The 17,107-nt window shown below is 39.4% G+C and overlaps 1 protein-coding gene across 3 annotated transcripts in view; it reads left to right on the forward strand.

The window, feature by feature from the left end:
* Positions 1–17,107, forward strand: part of kcnma1a (potassium large conductance calcium-activated channel, subfamily M, alpha member 1a) — a 137,612-nt gene that overhangs the window by 53,817 nt on the left and 66,688 nt on the right. For all 3 annotated transcript variants that reach the window (XM_028602955.1, XM_028602954.1, XM_028602952.1), the window contains exon 3: positions 10,877–10,938. In XM_028602955.1, coding sequence (XP_028458756.1) covers positions 10,877–10,938 — 62 coding nt within the window. The remainder of the gene's footprint in view (positions 1–10,876; positions 10,939–17,107) is intronic.

A 17,107-nucleotide genomic window follows, 5' to 3' on the forward strand; every position in this document is an offset into this window, starting at 1 on the left:
CATTTTAACACCCAGGTTGGTGACCGATGTTAAAAAAAGAATATCCCGACCAGGGAAGGTGATGCTGGTAATGACGGATGACCGGACTTGGTGTGGGGTGCTGACTAGGATGGCTTCAGTCTTTACAATCATTCCACAAAAGAACCAAGTAGGCCTGCCTTGTTGCACAATCCACATTTTCTTTAAAACATGCCATTTTCAGCGTGAAGCTTGCTAGCTTGAAGTTTGTTGTTGTTTCTCGAAACTATGAACTGTTATTGATCCAGACTATAAAAATGTTAGTGAAAAATGCCCCATCACAATTTCTTAAATTACTTATTTCGTCCAACCAACATTCCAAAACCTGAAAATATTTATTGTACAATTAAGACTAAGGAAATCCGAAAATATTCAAATTTAAGAAGCTGAATTTAAGGAGAATTTTGGCATTTAAAAATAAAACTGACTCCATTGCCAACGTACGACTTATCAGTCAATCATTTAATCATTGCAGCTCTATTGTTTTTTTTAATACATCTACGTGGTGGGGCTTCATAAACATGCAAACCAGAACATAAACAATGGATGTCTGCTTCTTGTGTCTTGTTGGTTTGCACCTGTCCCGTTGAGGTTGCCAAAGTTCATTTAAATGCAGTCAGTGCTACAGTGTTACATTTCACACCATGCTTGTATTTTAACACATCAGGCATAGTCCCAGTAGTATCGCCTTTTAATTTTTTAGTGTCTGATTCAAATAAATGAAAAGCTTTCACACCATCTTTGCATAGACAAAGTTGCCCTTTACACTTTTAAGATCTGCTCTTAGAATCTTGATTGGCTCAATGCAGTCTCTGTCTGCAGAAATGTTTAATCATTTTCCAGATGATTCCACACACTATCCCAAAGAATTTGCTTCCATGCAGCTAAATCAATCCCTCTTGCCTTAGAGAGGAAAGTAGTTAGTGGTACCTGCCACAGTCGTCATGGCTGACAGTGGCAGGAAGAGAGCGACAGGAAGTTAATGGAGTGCAGGGACATGAGGAGAGTGGGACGTGGATTCTGTTATTCTCAGAGCAATCACTAGTCAGGATATCAGCACCAGTGTTGACACTGAACATCTATAATTTTTATATAAGGAATTAAAGGAAAATTCCGGTCAATTTCAACACATAGCTTGGTTGTTTGTAAATTTGGAGTGCTGTCAGTAGTGAGAAAAACGAAAACAATCGGTGTTGCCTACACCGTGTTATCCTCCTGCTAGCGTTAGCACCCAGGAGATTGAAACAGGGCAAGTTTTAAACATACTTTTAGCCTCTTAACATGTTCGAAATGTCATTACAAGTGCCTACCCTTGTGAAGTGATTCCTTCCGAGTGAACACAGTGAATCTGACTGCAGTAGATGTGAAAGAAATGTATAAAAGTTGTGCTAATTCAGCTCTGTTTAGTTCCGGTGTTGAGACGGCAAGACTTGAGACCGTCTACAAACTACAACACCGAAAAGAGATACAACAAAAATATTTATTAATTTAATGATTAAATAAGGTAGTGTCTCCAAACTTACCTCAATTATAACTTGTCTCTTGCAAGTTGTACTGCAGCACTTACTTTAGAAAATAAGCATATGCTTATTTTTGAAAATATTTTTGTATCTCTTTTCGGTGTTGTAGTTTGTAGACGGACCCAAAGCACTCGTCTTGTCGTCTTTTCTGACAATGTTTGTGATGGTCATCTGTGATTTATCACATTGTTTGTAGCTAAAGAAGCAAAATGTACGTTTAAAATTCTAAATCTTTTACCTCAATAGGTTCATGTTGTATAGGTTAATTTGTTTGTGAAGCAGAGCCCTAACTGCACAATGAACAATGAGAAATTTGGATGAATAATAAAGATGATTCTTGAAGCACAGGGTAACGTCTGTATCCCAGAGACGGTCACTGCACAATCTTGGATGGGAACACAAAAGGAGCTGGCTGTGGGAGCGTTGGGCAGGAGAAGATATTAACAGAGCAAAGAGAGACAGGACTGTGTTGCAACTGTGGAGCTTATTTTCCCTTCTCCACTCTGACTTGACAAATCAGATATCAAATCTCAATTACCTTCTTTTCTTAAAAATAGGCTTGCATGTTTAGTAGCCACTGAAAACAAATAAAGACAGTTTAGATGTATCAGGCCATCTGGACTTGTCTAAGTGCCTAGCATTACAGATATAATCGAGACACATTTCATTACAGAAGTATACTTCATGTAGTAATTATGTCCTACATCTTATTTCTCCTACTTTTTTGGGTCCTACACTCTTCCCCAATAGAATAAATTGACTGTGAGTCAACACTGGATTTGGATGATGAAAACAACTCCGACACACATCAGTGCGCAACTTACTCAGGCTTCAGCTTGTATCCTGCCTGCTTTTGTCCTTTGCTCCTCTCATTATTTATGAATGATTTGAAGGCTGGGTATAATTGTCCCTGTTCTGTTGACAGTCAAAATACTAAATGATTGTGCTCAGGGATGCATCGATACCGATGCCATTATCGGGAATCGGTCCAATGCCGTGCACATATTCTCGTACTTGTAGTCATAAAATTACTCCAATACTACCACACCCGATACCACCTCATAGCAATGTGACAATAACTTCTCCGTCAAGCAGGTAAAGGCAACGGAGGAGGAGCTATGCCAGCCGTTTGGAGATTTTTGGCTATAAAATGCATGATTGCACTGATGACCAGCCATTGTCAGTCATTATTTATACTGGGTTTCGACGTCTTCTCAGTGTACAGGGAGAGAGAGAGAGAGAGAGAGAGAGAGAGAGAGAGAGAGGAGTGGTGTTAGCCAAATGTCTCTAATCTGCTTAACTGGCATAAACATGAAGAAAGCGATATTTCAATCTGTTCTGTCTGCATGCGGTTTCTACACAGCGCTGTTTTAACAACCACAGTGCTACTCTGTAAATAGCGATTTTTTTTTTCACAAACAGGCTGAAACGAAAGCTCTCGGTGTGTAGTCTAACTGTTTTAACTGTTATAGTTTGGACAAAATCTTGTGAACTTAGCTACTGGCGTAAACAAACCATCCTCTTCGCTGGATTGGTAAATCCACAATGGTACTTAATATGCATGTGAATGATATCATCGGACTTTGCATTCTTCATTCTTTCTAAACTTCACCCAGTATTTTGGTATTAGGAATTATATGATTTATTTTATTGACACTAGCCAAGGGAAATGTCCAGGCCCAGGCACTGAGCTTTGAATAGAAAAAAAGGCATGATACTTTGAAAATACTGCTTTGTTCTAATTGACAACAATATCATATGTGTGTCTGAAAACACCCTTGGACCCCAGAGAGAATATTAAGTACTCATATCGGTACTTGGAATCGGCAAGTACCCAAATGTAAGTACTTGTACTTGATCTTTAAAAAAAGTGGTATTGGTGCATCCCTAATTCAATCAGGAGAGACTTCGTTGCAGATATGCAAATTTTTATTGTAGATAAGCATAATATGAAATGTACATGAAATGTACAAAGTCTTTGAAGATTAGACTCCATCATTAAAATATTTAAAAGGGTAGAGAAACAGACATATTCCCCCCCAATGGAGCCTAGACACTGGTGATGGCGGAGAGGGAACCAGGAGGCCGAACGAAGGACCCATCCACCGGAAAGGGACTCTGGTTGCAGTGGATGATGACGCCCGGAGGTGGAAGGGGAGGAGGAGGGTTGCATGTTTGCCTGAGAAGCCAGCTGATAGCAAGGAGAGGGACATTTAAAGCAGGATGTCATGCTGTGATTGGATCATGAATTTGTGGCCAATTCTGATTGGTTTACTGAAGAGTGAACACCTTAACAGCTGAAAAGATTTAGGGAGAGATAGTGGTGATTGCAGTGATTAGAAGTCTTTCTGAAAGAATTTGTGCTGAGCTTCATTTGTGCTTTTATTAATAAAAATAGGGATTATTTTGATGCCACTGATAATTGGGAGAGTGTAATTTTATTGAATGGGGCAATTAGCATTCATGTAATTGGAAAGTCTGGCTACCTATCAGCAGACGGCGCCTCACACATTTTAAAGTAGAGCTTCTCTAATAGCTTGGGAATGGATTGTCTTGGGTCAAGATTGTCTTGGAACCAAAGCTCTAAAATCTTAACTAAAGCTGTCCATTTTGGTACTTATTGTCCAACTGGTAAGAGTCCCATATGAATTGGTATGCATGTGTACATCTTTTCAGTCACACAGTGGGAATCAGTAGTCTGTGTTGAGTTATACAGAGTGTGACTGGAATACAGAGTGTGTTTTTCTGACAGAATGTCAGATCATACATACACTTGCAGAGCCTGTCTAGAGCCCCCTGCCATTTGAAACTGAGGGAAAGGGGAGATCACGATCTGTGCTGATGTATGGATGAATGCCATCAAAGTTTAATGAAGGTTTCATTTGTTGACATTCCTCCAGAGAGGCTCACTCTCTCCCCTCCTGCAGTGACATGCAATTCTGTTTCCTTTTGTTGTCTGAATGTGCATGGACGCTAGACCCGTGATAATATAGGAGTATTTGTTATGAAAGCAAACACGTTGAATGGATGCAAATGTTTTCTCTTCTGTGCAAACACTCTTACAATTTCATGAGTGAAGGTATGTAGGCTAGTGACAATGCCCCCAAATTTTTGAGATACCCCTACCGGAAGTAGAACTAAACCCAACAATGTTTTTCCTCATCTCTAAGGTTCTCCATATATGAAATGGATTCTTGGCTAAAAATATTTTACTGCTAAAATTGTTAAATTAACAGATATTGTTATACACCCCAAAACCAAAAAAGGACTAAAATATAGCCTGTCCGTATGGGAGTTAAAGTATATAAATTAGTGCAAATCAATCACACAAGTTCTGAGAGTTTTGAAACTTGGCATATTTGTAGTCTGGAAGTTGCTGTACCTACTAGAAAAGACTGGATGTGAATATATTGATGTATGGAATAAATAGAGACATATAAACACATACCTAAAATAAGCGGACATGCAAAAAATGAATATCTATGCAGAATGTTTTCATTTACTTTGTGGTTGCTTTGCCAGGGATTATCATAGAAACACATGTATGGCTTGATGGAAAGGTGGGGTTGTGCTGGATCCAGCGATACCAAATATGTAAATATAGCATGACAAATCAGGTTGTTCTTTCACTCAATGAATTAGGTGTCCAAAATGAAAGAAAATGGAACACTGACATAATTTAGTCTCAAGTCCAAAGCCCATTATCAGTGGTGAGAAGAATGTTGAGAAATTCAAATATAAGATACATTTAACAATGAAACATTTCATATGGCACCTTGTACAATGGTACAATTTGACAATGGTATCTCAAAAACTAAAGCCTTTTTTGACCATTTGTCACTAGCCTAATGGTATACAGTTGCATTTGATTTCTTTTTCATATGAAGGAATATACTGACTGCAGTTTTTTTCATGAAACATGCAGATGTATGTTTAGGGATTAAAGCCAAAGGAAAGCAGAAACAGTACGCTGGTTTGGCCAGAGCTTTCCTTGGCTATGGATCTCTGAAATCCTTTCTGGCTGAGGCATCAATCGGACATTTTGGAACTCCTCTTTCTGGCTAACCCAGGGAGCCCGGCTGGATTAATGAACAAGCTTATCCTGATGCCACACAGTACTGACGGGCATTCTTGACTCCCTACCAAGGATTCCCACTCATGTAATCTTGGGGAACCCATGAGGATTCATAGAAAGTATTTATTTCTGTTTGACAGAAAGAAAACATTAAGAAAATATTCTAGTTCAGATTTCCTCATTTCTCACCTAACTACGCTACCCGCAAGGATATTTGTTTTCCTGCCTTTGATGTCGACCTCTAGAAGCTTTGTAATAATAGCATGCAAATCACAATGAGCTGCCTCATTAGCCCCAGGCTTTGGATATTACTAATTTAAAAGTGTTCAGATTAAAAGTTCCAACTTTCCTCCATATACTATGGGCTTTAATGAAGATATGTGAACAGTGAATTGAATTGATTGAATTGATGGTTGTTTAGATTAACAATAAAATGGAATATAAACCAATGGCAACTTGTACTCTTAAAAAGATGTTTGTACTTTGTACAATACACAATTCTACCAGATTATCTACCAGAGACTTTGACACCAATCCTTCACTCAGTAGTTGTGGTGACTAAAAGAACAAAAATGATTATTGAGCCCTTTGACCTCTTCAACATTATATTATAGAGGGAGCTTATTTTGTAATGTGTATCAAGGTACTGTAAGAATCCCTTTATCATTTTATAAACGTCTATTACATATTGGATTTTTGCACAACAAATCCTCTAACAAAATGTATTGCTTTTAACCTTCCTCCAGAATGACACATCTGACACCCCTATGAGCAGAACCATTTCATTTCAAAATTGTTACAAATCAAAATAATTTGATTGTATGACATTACAACCCTATGGTTACAGTTTGTTTAGGAAGGGTGTTTGGTTGTCATTAGGAAGTTGGATAAAAACAACACAGTCCTCTGTCCAAGTCACATGTTTTCTTGAGCCTCTATCCACCTCAAACCAGGTGTGTAGACAGAGAGCTGCGTCTTCAGCCCTCTCTTAACCTAACAGAGAGTCCTGTCCTCCATCTTGATTGCTTTGAACTGACACGCAGAGGAGATGGCAGGCTTTGAGTCACTGCTTTCTTGACCTGGGTAGTTGGCCTTAATGTGAAGCGATTATTCCGTACGTTGTCAGGCCACACCACCTGTCTGTGAGACTTTGCTTTCTCCTTGTCACAGGGTGCACTTAAGAGACAGAGGTAGTCATTAGACAGGATCCCTGTTGGAGGAGGAAGTCTTTTGCAAAATTCTGGCTCAGTTTTAGGGCACTCCATATTGCTTCCATGGGCAAGCTGTGATGAGCTCTCTCGAAAGTCTTTAGACTGCCAAATGAACTGAGAGCATTAGACTCACACGTGTGTTTATACATGTAACTTAGTGTTATTATGTGTAAACAATGTCATGTGAGAGCTGCCACTTTTAGCACTTGCAATACTGGAACTTGAAACCTGCATAAAAGTGCACCACACATTTACACTCCCTGCTAAAGTGCACATCGGAAAAATAATATCTGACAGATTTAGCTTTACGCTTTAAATATAGAAAGGGATACACCAATGAAAACCTACAGGGCCATTAACAAGAAAACATAGACATGCTGCTCCTCTGACATGATGCTGGCCAGTTTCTTGACTGTGACTCACTCATGCCATCTTATCACATGTGAATCATGAAATCTGCTTATAAACAGCCTCATTAAGTCCTTTATAACTACTACAGATGCAGCAACATCTACTGTCTTTGGTAGATTGTGGGTTTAAGGTCGACAGATAGCCCTCATACACATTGTGTGGAGAGAGAGAGAGAGAGAGTGTGTGATAGAGAAAGAAAGGGTGGGGGGATGGGGTAGAGTGGTGTACCAGCTTTCACAGCTGAATAACTGGGTCAGTTTAAGATGATGGCGCTTCTTATCTCCTCAGCTCATCGTTGGGTGTTCGCTGTTCACTGCTCAGCTTTCCAGTAACCAACTACTTTTTAGCCATACTTCTCTCTGCCCCTTTCTCCTTCTCAACCCATATGACCCTGCTCCTTTTCACATACGTTAGACGCTCAAACTAGCTCAAAGGAAATGTCATTGTAAATGCATCTTTATGTACTGTACATTTAAGCACAATGCTTAGGGGGCTGACAGTGTCAAGTTTCACAGAAAAAGACATATTTTATTTGTGGTCAAGAGTCCTTAGATGTGCTGATGTACACTCATCTTGTGGAATCTAGTTGTGTTAAAAAAAATTCTAATTCTACTCTCTGCAGCATTGAAAAACGACTTTGCGATTTAGCATTCTAGTCCTATAATATTGTTGGGCTCATAGCTTAACACATTTATCATAATCGATTCAGCAGAACCAGAGATATCTTTTTTTATTCCATGCATTCTTCTACTTTGTCAAAACCTGTTTTAAACCTGTCTACATTTTCCACAATGCAACACCAACCACCAATTGTTTGTTTGATGATTTATTAACTCACTAGAAAAAACATTATGCCATCTTGTGGGAAAAATGACATATTTTAATTCCTGTATTAGACAGGGAGGTGTTTGGCTCAGATACTGCCTTCCAGTCAACTGATATCCTTCCTAATCATACCAGTTGAGTGCTTTTCATTCAAAAAGCCCAATGTTATCATAGAGTTTCAGCTTGAGCCTTCTACCCATATCTTTTGTGTGGAGCATCATTGATGTCTTTGGCTTGTAAGGTTATTCCGACCCTGGACAACTCTATGACCAGGATTGCCATTGTCCTCCATTCAAGCAGCAAACCATTAAAAATGCAAGGGTATGGGGCTGTTTACGTAATACTTCAGTCACAACGCATTGGATCAATCCAAAGGACCATCACATGAAAGTAATCAAGCCTCCATCATCAATAATAAATGGCACAATCAGCGGGGACAGTGGGTTCCTATTGTGAGATGGCTGAATGGGAGAAAATATCACGGGGGAGGAACCATTGTGGATGCTACGTTGGTCAGCTGTTGCGAAGATGATGATTATGATACAAGGTGGTGATGAGGATGGTGTACTTTGTTTGCTGGAGGGGATTATTGTAGCATGTTTTCACTAGAGAAAGCTGACATTTGTTCTTAAAGACTAATATACAACAGTGTTTCCCTAGGTTTGTGGGAGACTTAGGTGCACATATGTTGCAGGGGTGTTTAGGGGTTCACTCTCAAGATTTTCTTTTTAGTTTTTCAATAAAAAGAAATGCAATTTGACATCATTTTGGACCATTATTATTACCATATCTGTGCCAGAGACATTGGAAAAGCTATAGCAGATAATAATAAATAATATTCAAAAAGCTTAAAGACAAAACTTGCTAAAGAAGTCCAATGGAGACCAACTACAATCATTAGATCTGAGAAAAGTCCTTTAGTTAAATTTATTTGACTTAGGTGCGTGTCCACTGGCAAGTGTCATTTCCACGCTTCCCATTCATTGTCTATGAGAGCAGCTGGGCTATGCATTTTGTTAGTATTGCAGCAACTTTCGAGAAGTGGGGCCTCAAGTTGCCTGCTCCTCATTTGCATAAAGTTGAGGTACAGGCTACTTTATGCAAATCATGGGCATCCAACTCGACTTGCCGCCTCTCGAAAACTCCGGAAATTCTTTTAAACTGACAGTTGTTGATCTAAAATGAAGACAGATTTAGCAACTGCATAGCTTATTTCTCACATAAAATGCTTTCAGAAACACATAGCATTGAACCATTTTTGTAAAATAAGCCAAAGTTTCCAAACGTGCCGTAATGGTCTGTTTTGAAATCGTAAGAGGTTGTAGGAGGGTGTAGCCTGTTTTCTTTTCTTGTCAGTGGTCATTGAAGAGAAATTAATAACTGCTAGTGGCAAGCCCATCAAGCCTCCAATGCTGGGAAGTGGGGTGATCCCGGCCGTCAAAAAACGCCTATGTGGACACCTACTATTGGCCTTATAATGGTAGGGAAAACACTTTACAAATAAGCCTCATTTATCTGCATCAACAGGACTAAATTTGAAAAGAATTCATGTGTTTTGTCTGTTATACTATCCTCTATAGTGAAATTTGTTTTATAAATAATTGTGTTCCTATGTAATATATTTACATTTTTGCAGTTCTCTGAAATCAAGTGATAGCCATGGATAGCCTGGTCTAATTGCACTCATTTGGTTGTTTTAAGAATCTCTACAAGATACAATAACTTGTTTAGATGCAGGGTTGCAAGTGTTGTGTCTACTATCAGTTGCCCTACCTTACTTTACCTTACCAATCATGTATAGTCACTTAAAGGTCCCATGGCATGAAAATTTCACTTTATGAGGTTTTTTAACATTAATATGAGTTCCCCTAGCCTGCCTATGGTCCCCCAGTGGCTAGAAATGGCGATAGGTGTAAAACAAGCCCTGGGTATCCTGCTCTGCCTTTGAGAAAATGAAAGCTCAGATGGGCCAATCTGGAATCTTCCCTATATGACGTCATAAGGGGAAAGGTTACCTCCCCTTTCTCTGCTTTGCCGCCCAGAGAATTTGGCCCGCCCATGAGAAAGAGAGAGACATCATGGCTTGCAAACGAATGAAGCATGGCAGTTGATCAAGGCCACACCCCCACCCTCCAGCTTGCCCCGCCCTCTCTCCTCCTCAATAGCATTTAAAGCTACAGACACAGAAATGGCACATCCTAAGGAAAGCTCATTGTGGGACTGGCTCGTAGTGGCTGTAATTCTGCACCAAGGCTGAATTTCGGGAAAGAGACTTCAGATACAGTATTAGGGGACCACTAAGGCCTATATAAAAGCATCAAAAAGCAGCATGTCATAGGACCTTTAAACATTATACAGACCACAGTCCAGCTGGATCACATTCTCACACAATGCAAGCTTTGACTCAGTGTAGAAGTTAGCATGTCAACACTTGATAACTGTCTCCCCCTCTAAGCACTTCCTCTCAACACCCCAACACATTGTGGCTTCCTTCTGTACAGTTAAGCTTACAAATGTGTATCCTTTCTTTGCTTCATATGATTGTGCTGGCTTGCCTCTGCCAGTATTTAATAGGCTGTATTTGCTGACATAAGGGTGGGCATTCATTATTAAGCACGTTTTTAGAAATTTTTCCGCAACCCACAGGATGCAAGTCACTGTTTAATTACAGTTACAGTAACTAGTGCTGCCTGTTGTGTCCACCCCAACTCAATATTGTGTTTACTATAGAGTACATTAATGAGCAGAGTAAGAGGACTTTTGCCTGTCTATACATCAAAGTAATTTATCTTTTGTCTGTGACTTTCTCTCCTCAGGTGGTGTTAGTCTTTGCGCTCAGCATCGGGGCCCTTGGAATATACTTCATAGACTCCTCAGAGTAAGTATCAATTTCATGTCTTCTGAAATAAGTTGAAATTTCTCACACGATGAAAAAAAATGTGTGTGTAATTCTTACATTTACATTGGCCTACATAATGTATCTGAATGATAGGTGCACACACATCCTTACTCATCTCCACACACTGCAATCTCTGAAATGCAAATGCTCATGTTCACTCCCCCACAAGCCTGGATGCATACACATACAGCGCATGCATACACACACGCACATACGCACACATGCACACACACACACACACACACACACTGTGGGGTTTTCAATGGGAGGCCTATCAGTTTCCATGGTAACAGAGACAGGCAGATACTGCATGTGTAAGGGAGTTGTTCTATGTGTGAGTAAGTGAGTGTGTGTATTGGCAGTTTATGTGTATCCCTGGCTGGCGGTCACCCAGAAACAGATTGCAGGCCTGGCATTTCTTATCCACTGCAGCAACTTTCACACCACCCAGACCCAAACTGTATCTTTTGAAGGGATTTTTTTTTTTTTTTTAGGTTTTAAAGTCTTGTGCGTTTCTGTCTGGTAGAGATATCTGCTCATTAACTTTGGCATTAAGACCCATGGTCAGACCATACTGGAGAGATGCTGCATTATCAGGTACAAATAAAGAGCAGGGGCAGCTAAAATAATTCTCCTTGATTGGTGGTGTGATATAGGAATGGGTCCATGTGAACTGTAGTAGTAATCATTTTTTATTCTACAACAAAACAAATGTAATGTTATGCTGTTTGCAGACTCCATCTGCTCTATCTACATTTTCTGTTTATTTAAGAAATGGCAGAACACAACAGAACACATCTCTTCCAGGCTATTTTAATTTAGAAATCAGTCCACTCTGAGCCATGTTTTGAAAATGAGGGGAACCGTCTAAGTCCGGAGGTGCAGAATTGCCGTCAGCAAACAAACAGTATAAAATAGCACCCTAAATAAAAAAGAGGCAATTTATTGTTTCCAATTATGTAAAAGTTGTTGCATGTGCCTCTGGCAATGAAATAACCAAAGATGTTTCACCATGCCCAGCACGCTAACTCTGCATGCCTTTGACTTTACAGTATGTCGTGCACTACTGAATTACCAAAATAATGCCTCAAATATTTACTGTTGTACCAGTGGTTATGGAATGTTTATTGCGAAGGGACCATAACATATATACCGCAGTACTATATCATACTTTTTCATCATAATCATTCTTCTGTTGGCTGTTGTGCAGTCCCTCCTCTCAGGGGGACTTCACAATATTTGTGAACTTTGAAATTATTTCCCTGAGGGAAACGAGAGCCTAAAACAGGGATAGAGATGTAAAATTCTCAAACTAAGTTTATCTAAAATGCAATTCAACTTGTACAGTCTTATCTTAGCAGCAGTGGGAATTTATTCACCCATTTATACCTCAGGATATCAACCTTTACTTCCTCCTCTATATCTCTATTTTTCTTTTTATATCTCTCTATCTCTCTCTCGTTGTTTTCCTCACTGCCTCTGGCATATTTTTAGCAAACCAAAAGGTGGTTGAAAGACAAATTATCTTCGTATAAAACTGTATAATCTCCTTTTAAATATTCAGATGATTACGAGGCATGCAAAGTAATTGCTTCACTCAGTCTTTGGCCTTGTGAATAATCAATGGTCAATCAACCATTACAATTCTATACACATAGCAGTTATAGTAGAATTGGTGGGGTGCAGGCAACAGGCAATTATTGCAGTTAGGGTGAACATTAAACCTCCAATATGTCATCACCATGCTGTCTCATTTATAATTTTCCTTAGTGATGCAAAACATTACCTGCGTTACCTGACTGGGAGGCCTTGGAAAATTGGACCACATATCCATATTATTGTACATCAATATTTCACATGTTACACTGCATTGGTTTTTATATATATATATATATATATATATATATATATATATATATAGTATCTATAAGAAATGCCTTGAAATGTGTAACACTTGAGCATGCTTCCATTGACATGCAAATATGCAAACTTTGATAAGCTATCCGCAAATATGCAAACTTTGATAAGCTATCCACTAGATAGACACAACAAAGTAGGAAGGTTGGCTCCGTGGGTTCGAATCTGACCTGGGACGATTTCCTGCATGTATTCCCCCTCTCTCTCCCCTTTTTCACCTAGTTGTCCGGTCAAATTAAAGGTGGAAAAGCCCAAAAAATAATCTTAAAAAAAAGCATAAGGTTTGCAGAGATGGTATTATGCCATGACATCAAACCTGTAGGGCAAAAAGCACTTTTTGTTGCAGAGCTGTAGTTTCTCTAACTGTAGTAGTTCTTCATTTTATCTTGTATGTTACAGTGCACTTTGGAGTGTATTTTGATGTGAGTCGGCTTCCCTGAGGCATTGCCCTGATCTCTCTGTGCTCCCATTAAGCTGAGGCCCTCTCTACCCTCATCATCGTGATTAGCTCAAGCTTGTCACTTGAGTGTGCATGTCCTCTTAGGGGGACTACTGATCAACCCAGAGCAGGTTGAGCCGACTCAGGGGGCTTTAACATCCTAAACAGGGCTAGGTTTGGTATAGCCATAATTTAACTACAACAGCTTGAGGCTCTTACGCCCACTACAGCCTTTTGTTACATGTCAAAGAGTCGAAATTGCACAAAATCTTTCTCAATTGTCTACTGATAAAGACCTTCGGGTTAAATTTTAAATTAAGCTAAGTTAAATCTTTTTTTTTCTGACCGATAGCTGACCCTTGTTTACCGATCATTAACCGTTTACCGAAAAGTAGTGGAGGCAGTGGAGTCCCAGTTCATCTGTCCAGGACGCTTGGATGTACTTTCCACGCTTAGCTGCGGACTTGTACTGGTAGTGCATTGGACACACGCAGACACTTCCGAGCGCATCCGACCGACCGGTAAATGCATATGTCCGAGCCTGTCTCCACCGCATTTCACAAGAAATAGATTGCATATCATATTGTTACAATGCAAAAGGTGACTTTTAAACTAGCTTACATTTATTTTTTTACATTTTTTTTTTATTATATTGTCTTTAAATGTTTAACTGATAGTATTAATCGGTCAGAATTATTATTGTCAGCTAACGGTTAAACAGTTAACCATTAACATCCCTAAAATACAAATATTAAAGTTTTCATCTCTGCCACAATCTATTTAACGTTATGTTTGCTTATGTTTTGTATGCCTAAAGATGTCTGAACTTGATAACCTCCAAATAATCCAAGATGTGTCATATGGCATCCACACTACCTGTCACAAGTAAACATTGGTATAGTCTAACAACAAAGCTAAAATAAAGCACAGGGTTGGATCTCAAATCATTCTTAAACTAATAAGTCTCCAGGAGCATTCTGCACAAGGACACTAATATTAACATGTACTCTTTCTCTGATTATCACCTTGTGTGTAGGAAGGGCATACATAAATCTGACTCACATTCATACCCTGCACTCAGATACTAAAAGTGACCTTCTCTCCATCTAGCTTTTTTTCCCCCACTAAATGTTAATGACTCAGTAAATGGATGAGCACAGATTTATAGGGCAGCTTTTTAATAGTAATATTTACTCCACCAAATATTGACAGTCTTATGGTACAGACTTATAAACGTTTCAGACTCAATGGTTTGCTTTCCCCCATTTCTTTCAAACTGCCATTTTGGCCATCAGATGAAGTGAACATCATTCTGAAATTGTCTGTAAAAAAGGCAACAGTAATGGGAAGGATTATGGTTGAGTCCCTGTGGTAACAGCTAAAAGAGATATGTGGGTTGGGCCTTGGGAGGCTGGAGCTGCACGACGGGCTTTTATGTCTACTTCAGTGAAGCAGGGTAGCCCCTTGGGGCAAGGACACACACACACACACACACACACACACACACAAAAACACACACACACATACACACACACACACACAAAAACACACACACACACATACACACACACACACACACACACACACACTGGGTAAAATGCTGAAGAAAAACGGACCTTTCTGGTGGCCAGGCACCAGTCTCCTAGGTGTTCTGTTCCTAACTTTTGACAGGTGGGGCTTTCCTAGCAGCTGTGTTGGCCAGTATCCTGCAGCAAAGATCCACAAAAAAACACTGCACAGCCTTCTGTGGAAGCAGGTAGACAGAGTTTGAAAGGAATTGTTAATTGGCTGCCCTCCCAGTTTAGCACAGAGATTTCTAGTCATTGACTTGGCAACCGTGTTGTTGATAGAAGGGCTGTTTTTTGATTGAATGGGAATGGATATGTGGCTTCGCTTAGAAATTCCATCTATCTGTTTGTTTTGACAAAGTGGTTGTTTACCACAGTTTCTGTGCACATTATAATGTATGATAAGAAGCTGCCTTTTCTGTTCCTCTGCAGCAGACTTCACTTGCCAAACTGATGCTATATTGGTAACATTTTCTATGGGAGGATACTGCGTCCTCTCCCGGTCACATCTAAATCTGTTTTAATACCTTGGCTCATCCCTCATCCTTCATCCCTTCTTTTTTTGCTCCTCTGTGCTCCCATGAAACAAATAGAGAGGAATGTAGGACAAAGTCTCTGCAGGCTGTTCTTAAAGGGATGCCCTTGTTCCTGCTCTACTTCTGGTTCTATTTCTCTACTCTCTCGACCCCTCCCTGTTACACTTACAGGCTATTGCACATGCACACATTGCACATTGTCACGTTAACTTGCAGATTTAAGCACATGTACAGACATGCACAAATTTTGTCTCTTGTCTATAAGCAGCGACCTGTGCCTGTAACTCTATCATTAGTGTGCGATCAATGTCAGCACTGAAAAAGAAACAGTGCCTAATGGCTAATTAATGGGGTAAGGTGAGAAATATGGCTGGGCAGTGAGACAACCTTGGCAGACTTTGTGGCGATGAAGGGTAACCTATATAAGGACCTCTCCTTGATCTGGATGGAATGAATCGGAGAAAATCATGTAACCATGACAAGACTTAAGTCGTAGCTAATACCAAGTGGCTTCAGATTTAAATACACAAACTGACTCATTTCAAAATCAAATTTTCAGCCATTTTCTAAAATCTCTCCCTCTTTAGACTAAATGCCATTTTATACCTTTTCACACACATTTAGGGAGATTTTCACATTCTAAATCAGCGAGAAAAAAAGAGCAAATATTAAATGTCAACATCACACCCATAATGAGCTTTTTTGTAAGTGTTACGGAACATCACAGCAGTTTTTTATGATTGTGGCGATTCTCCCTATAGAAAATAAGAAAATAAGATTTTTAATTGCTTTTGATATCTGAGCATTAGCTGAGAACGGTTCCAAATTTTGGAGTCCTGCTTACTAGCTGTGGTAAAGCTAAACATTAGTGTGATGGTAGCTACAGTATAGCATGTTGTTGTTACCCTGGCTGTCACTCTATCTGATAAATGCAAATTCAGTGTGTGAAACATTAATTGAAGTCTAATGAAAAAAATGACCGAAGACATTAGTGAAGTCCCTCTTTAATTTGATAATTTTTCTGGTGTCAGTGCATGCTGAATGGTCCTACCTCTTTTGTGTATCAAAGTCACCATGGCAATATAAAGGCCATTTGCTGTTGCTATTTCCTGATATCCCTCAATGCGTAACGGAAGGGCTATTTTCAGACCACAGCATGAGCCAAGCTCAAAACTGCAGTTAACTTAATAAACCCCAGATGAAATTAAAATGATGTAAGTGCCTTTGTGGCTTTTTTTCTGGAATGTCAAGCCACAGCTTCTACTCAGATTGTTCAATATTTTAGGAAAATAAAGAAAAGAAAACCACTTTCAAATTACCAAAAATGTGCACAGCACTTTTTTTTTATTTGAGACTGCAGCAGGACAAACAGCATACAACATATGCTATTTTGTACCCCCCACTATGGTTACTACAATATTTTGCATAATTATATACAGTAGATCCCAAATGGGTTTGTTAACTGTTCCCATGGATAGCACAAGGAACATGTACATTTAATAATATAGTTAAAATTAATAGTTAAGCTTTTGAATTCCTGCTAAGGTCACGTATCTACGGTACTATCACACAGTCTTGCTGTTCGCTGAGTTTGCACCACAAACGAACTGCATTAGGTCTGACAGACAACAACCCATTAGAGTTCAATTAACACACCAGTCAAAACAAACTGATCCAAAAGAAGACAT

The sequence above is a fragment of the Perca flavescens genome, chromosome 17, assembly GCF_004354835.1.
Source record: "Perca flavescens isolate YP-PL-M2 chromosome 17, PFLA_1.0, whole genome shotgun sequence".
Classification (NCBI taxonomy): Eukaryota; Metazoa; Chordata; class Actinopteri; order Perciformes; family Percidae; genus Perca; species Perca flavescens.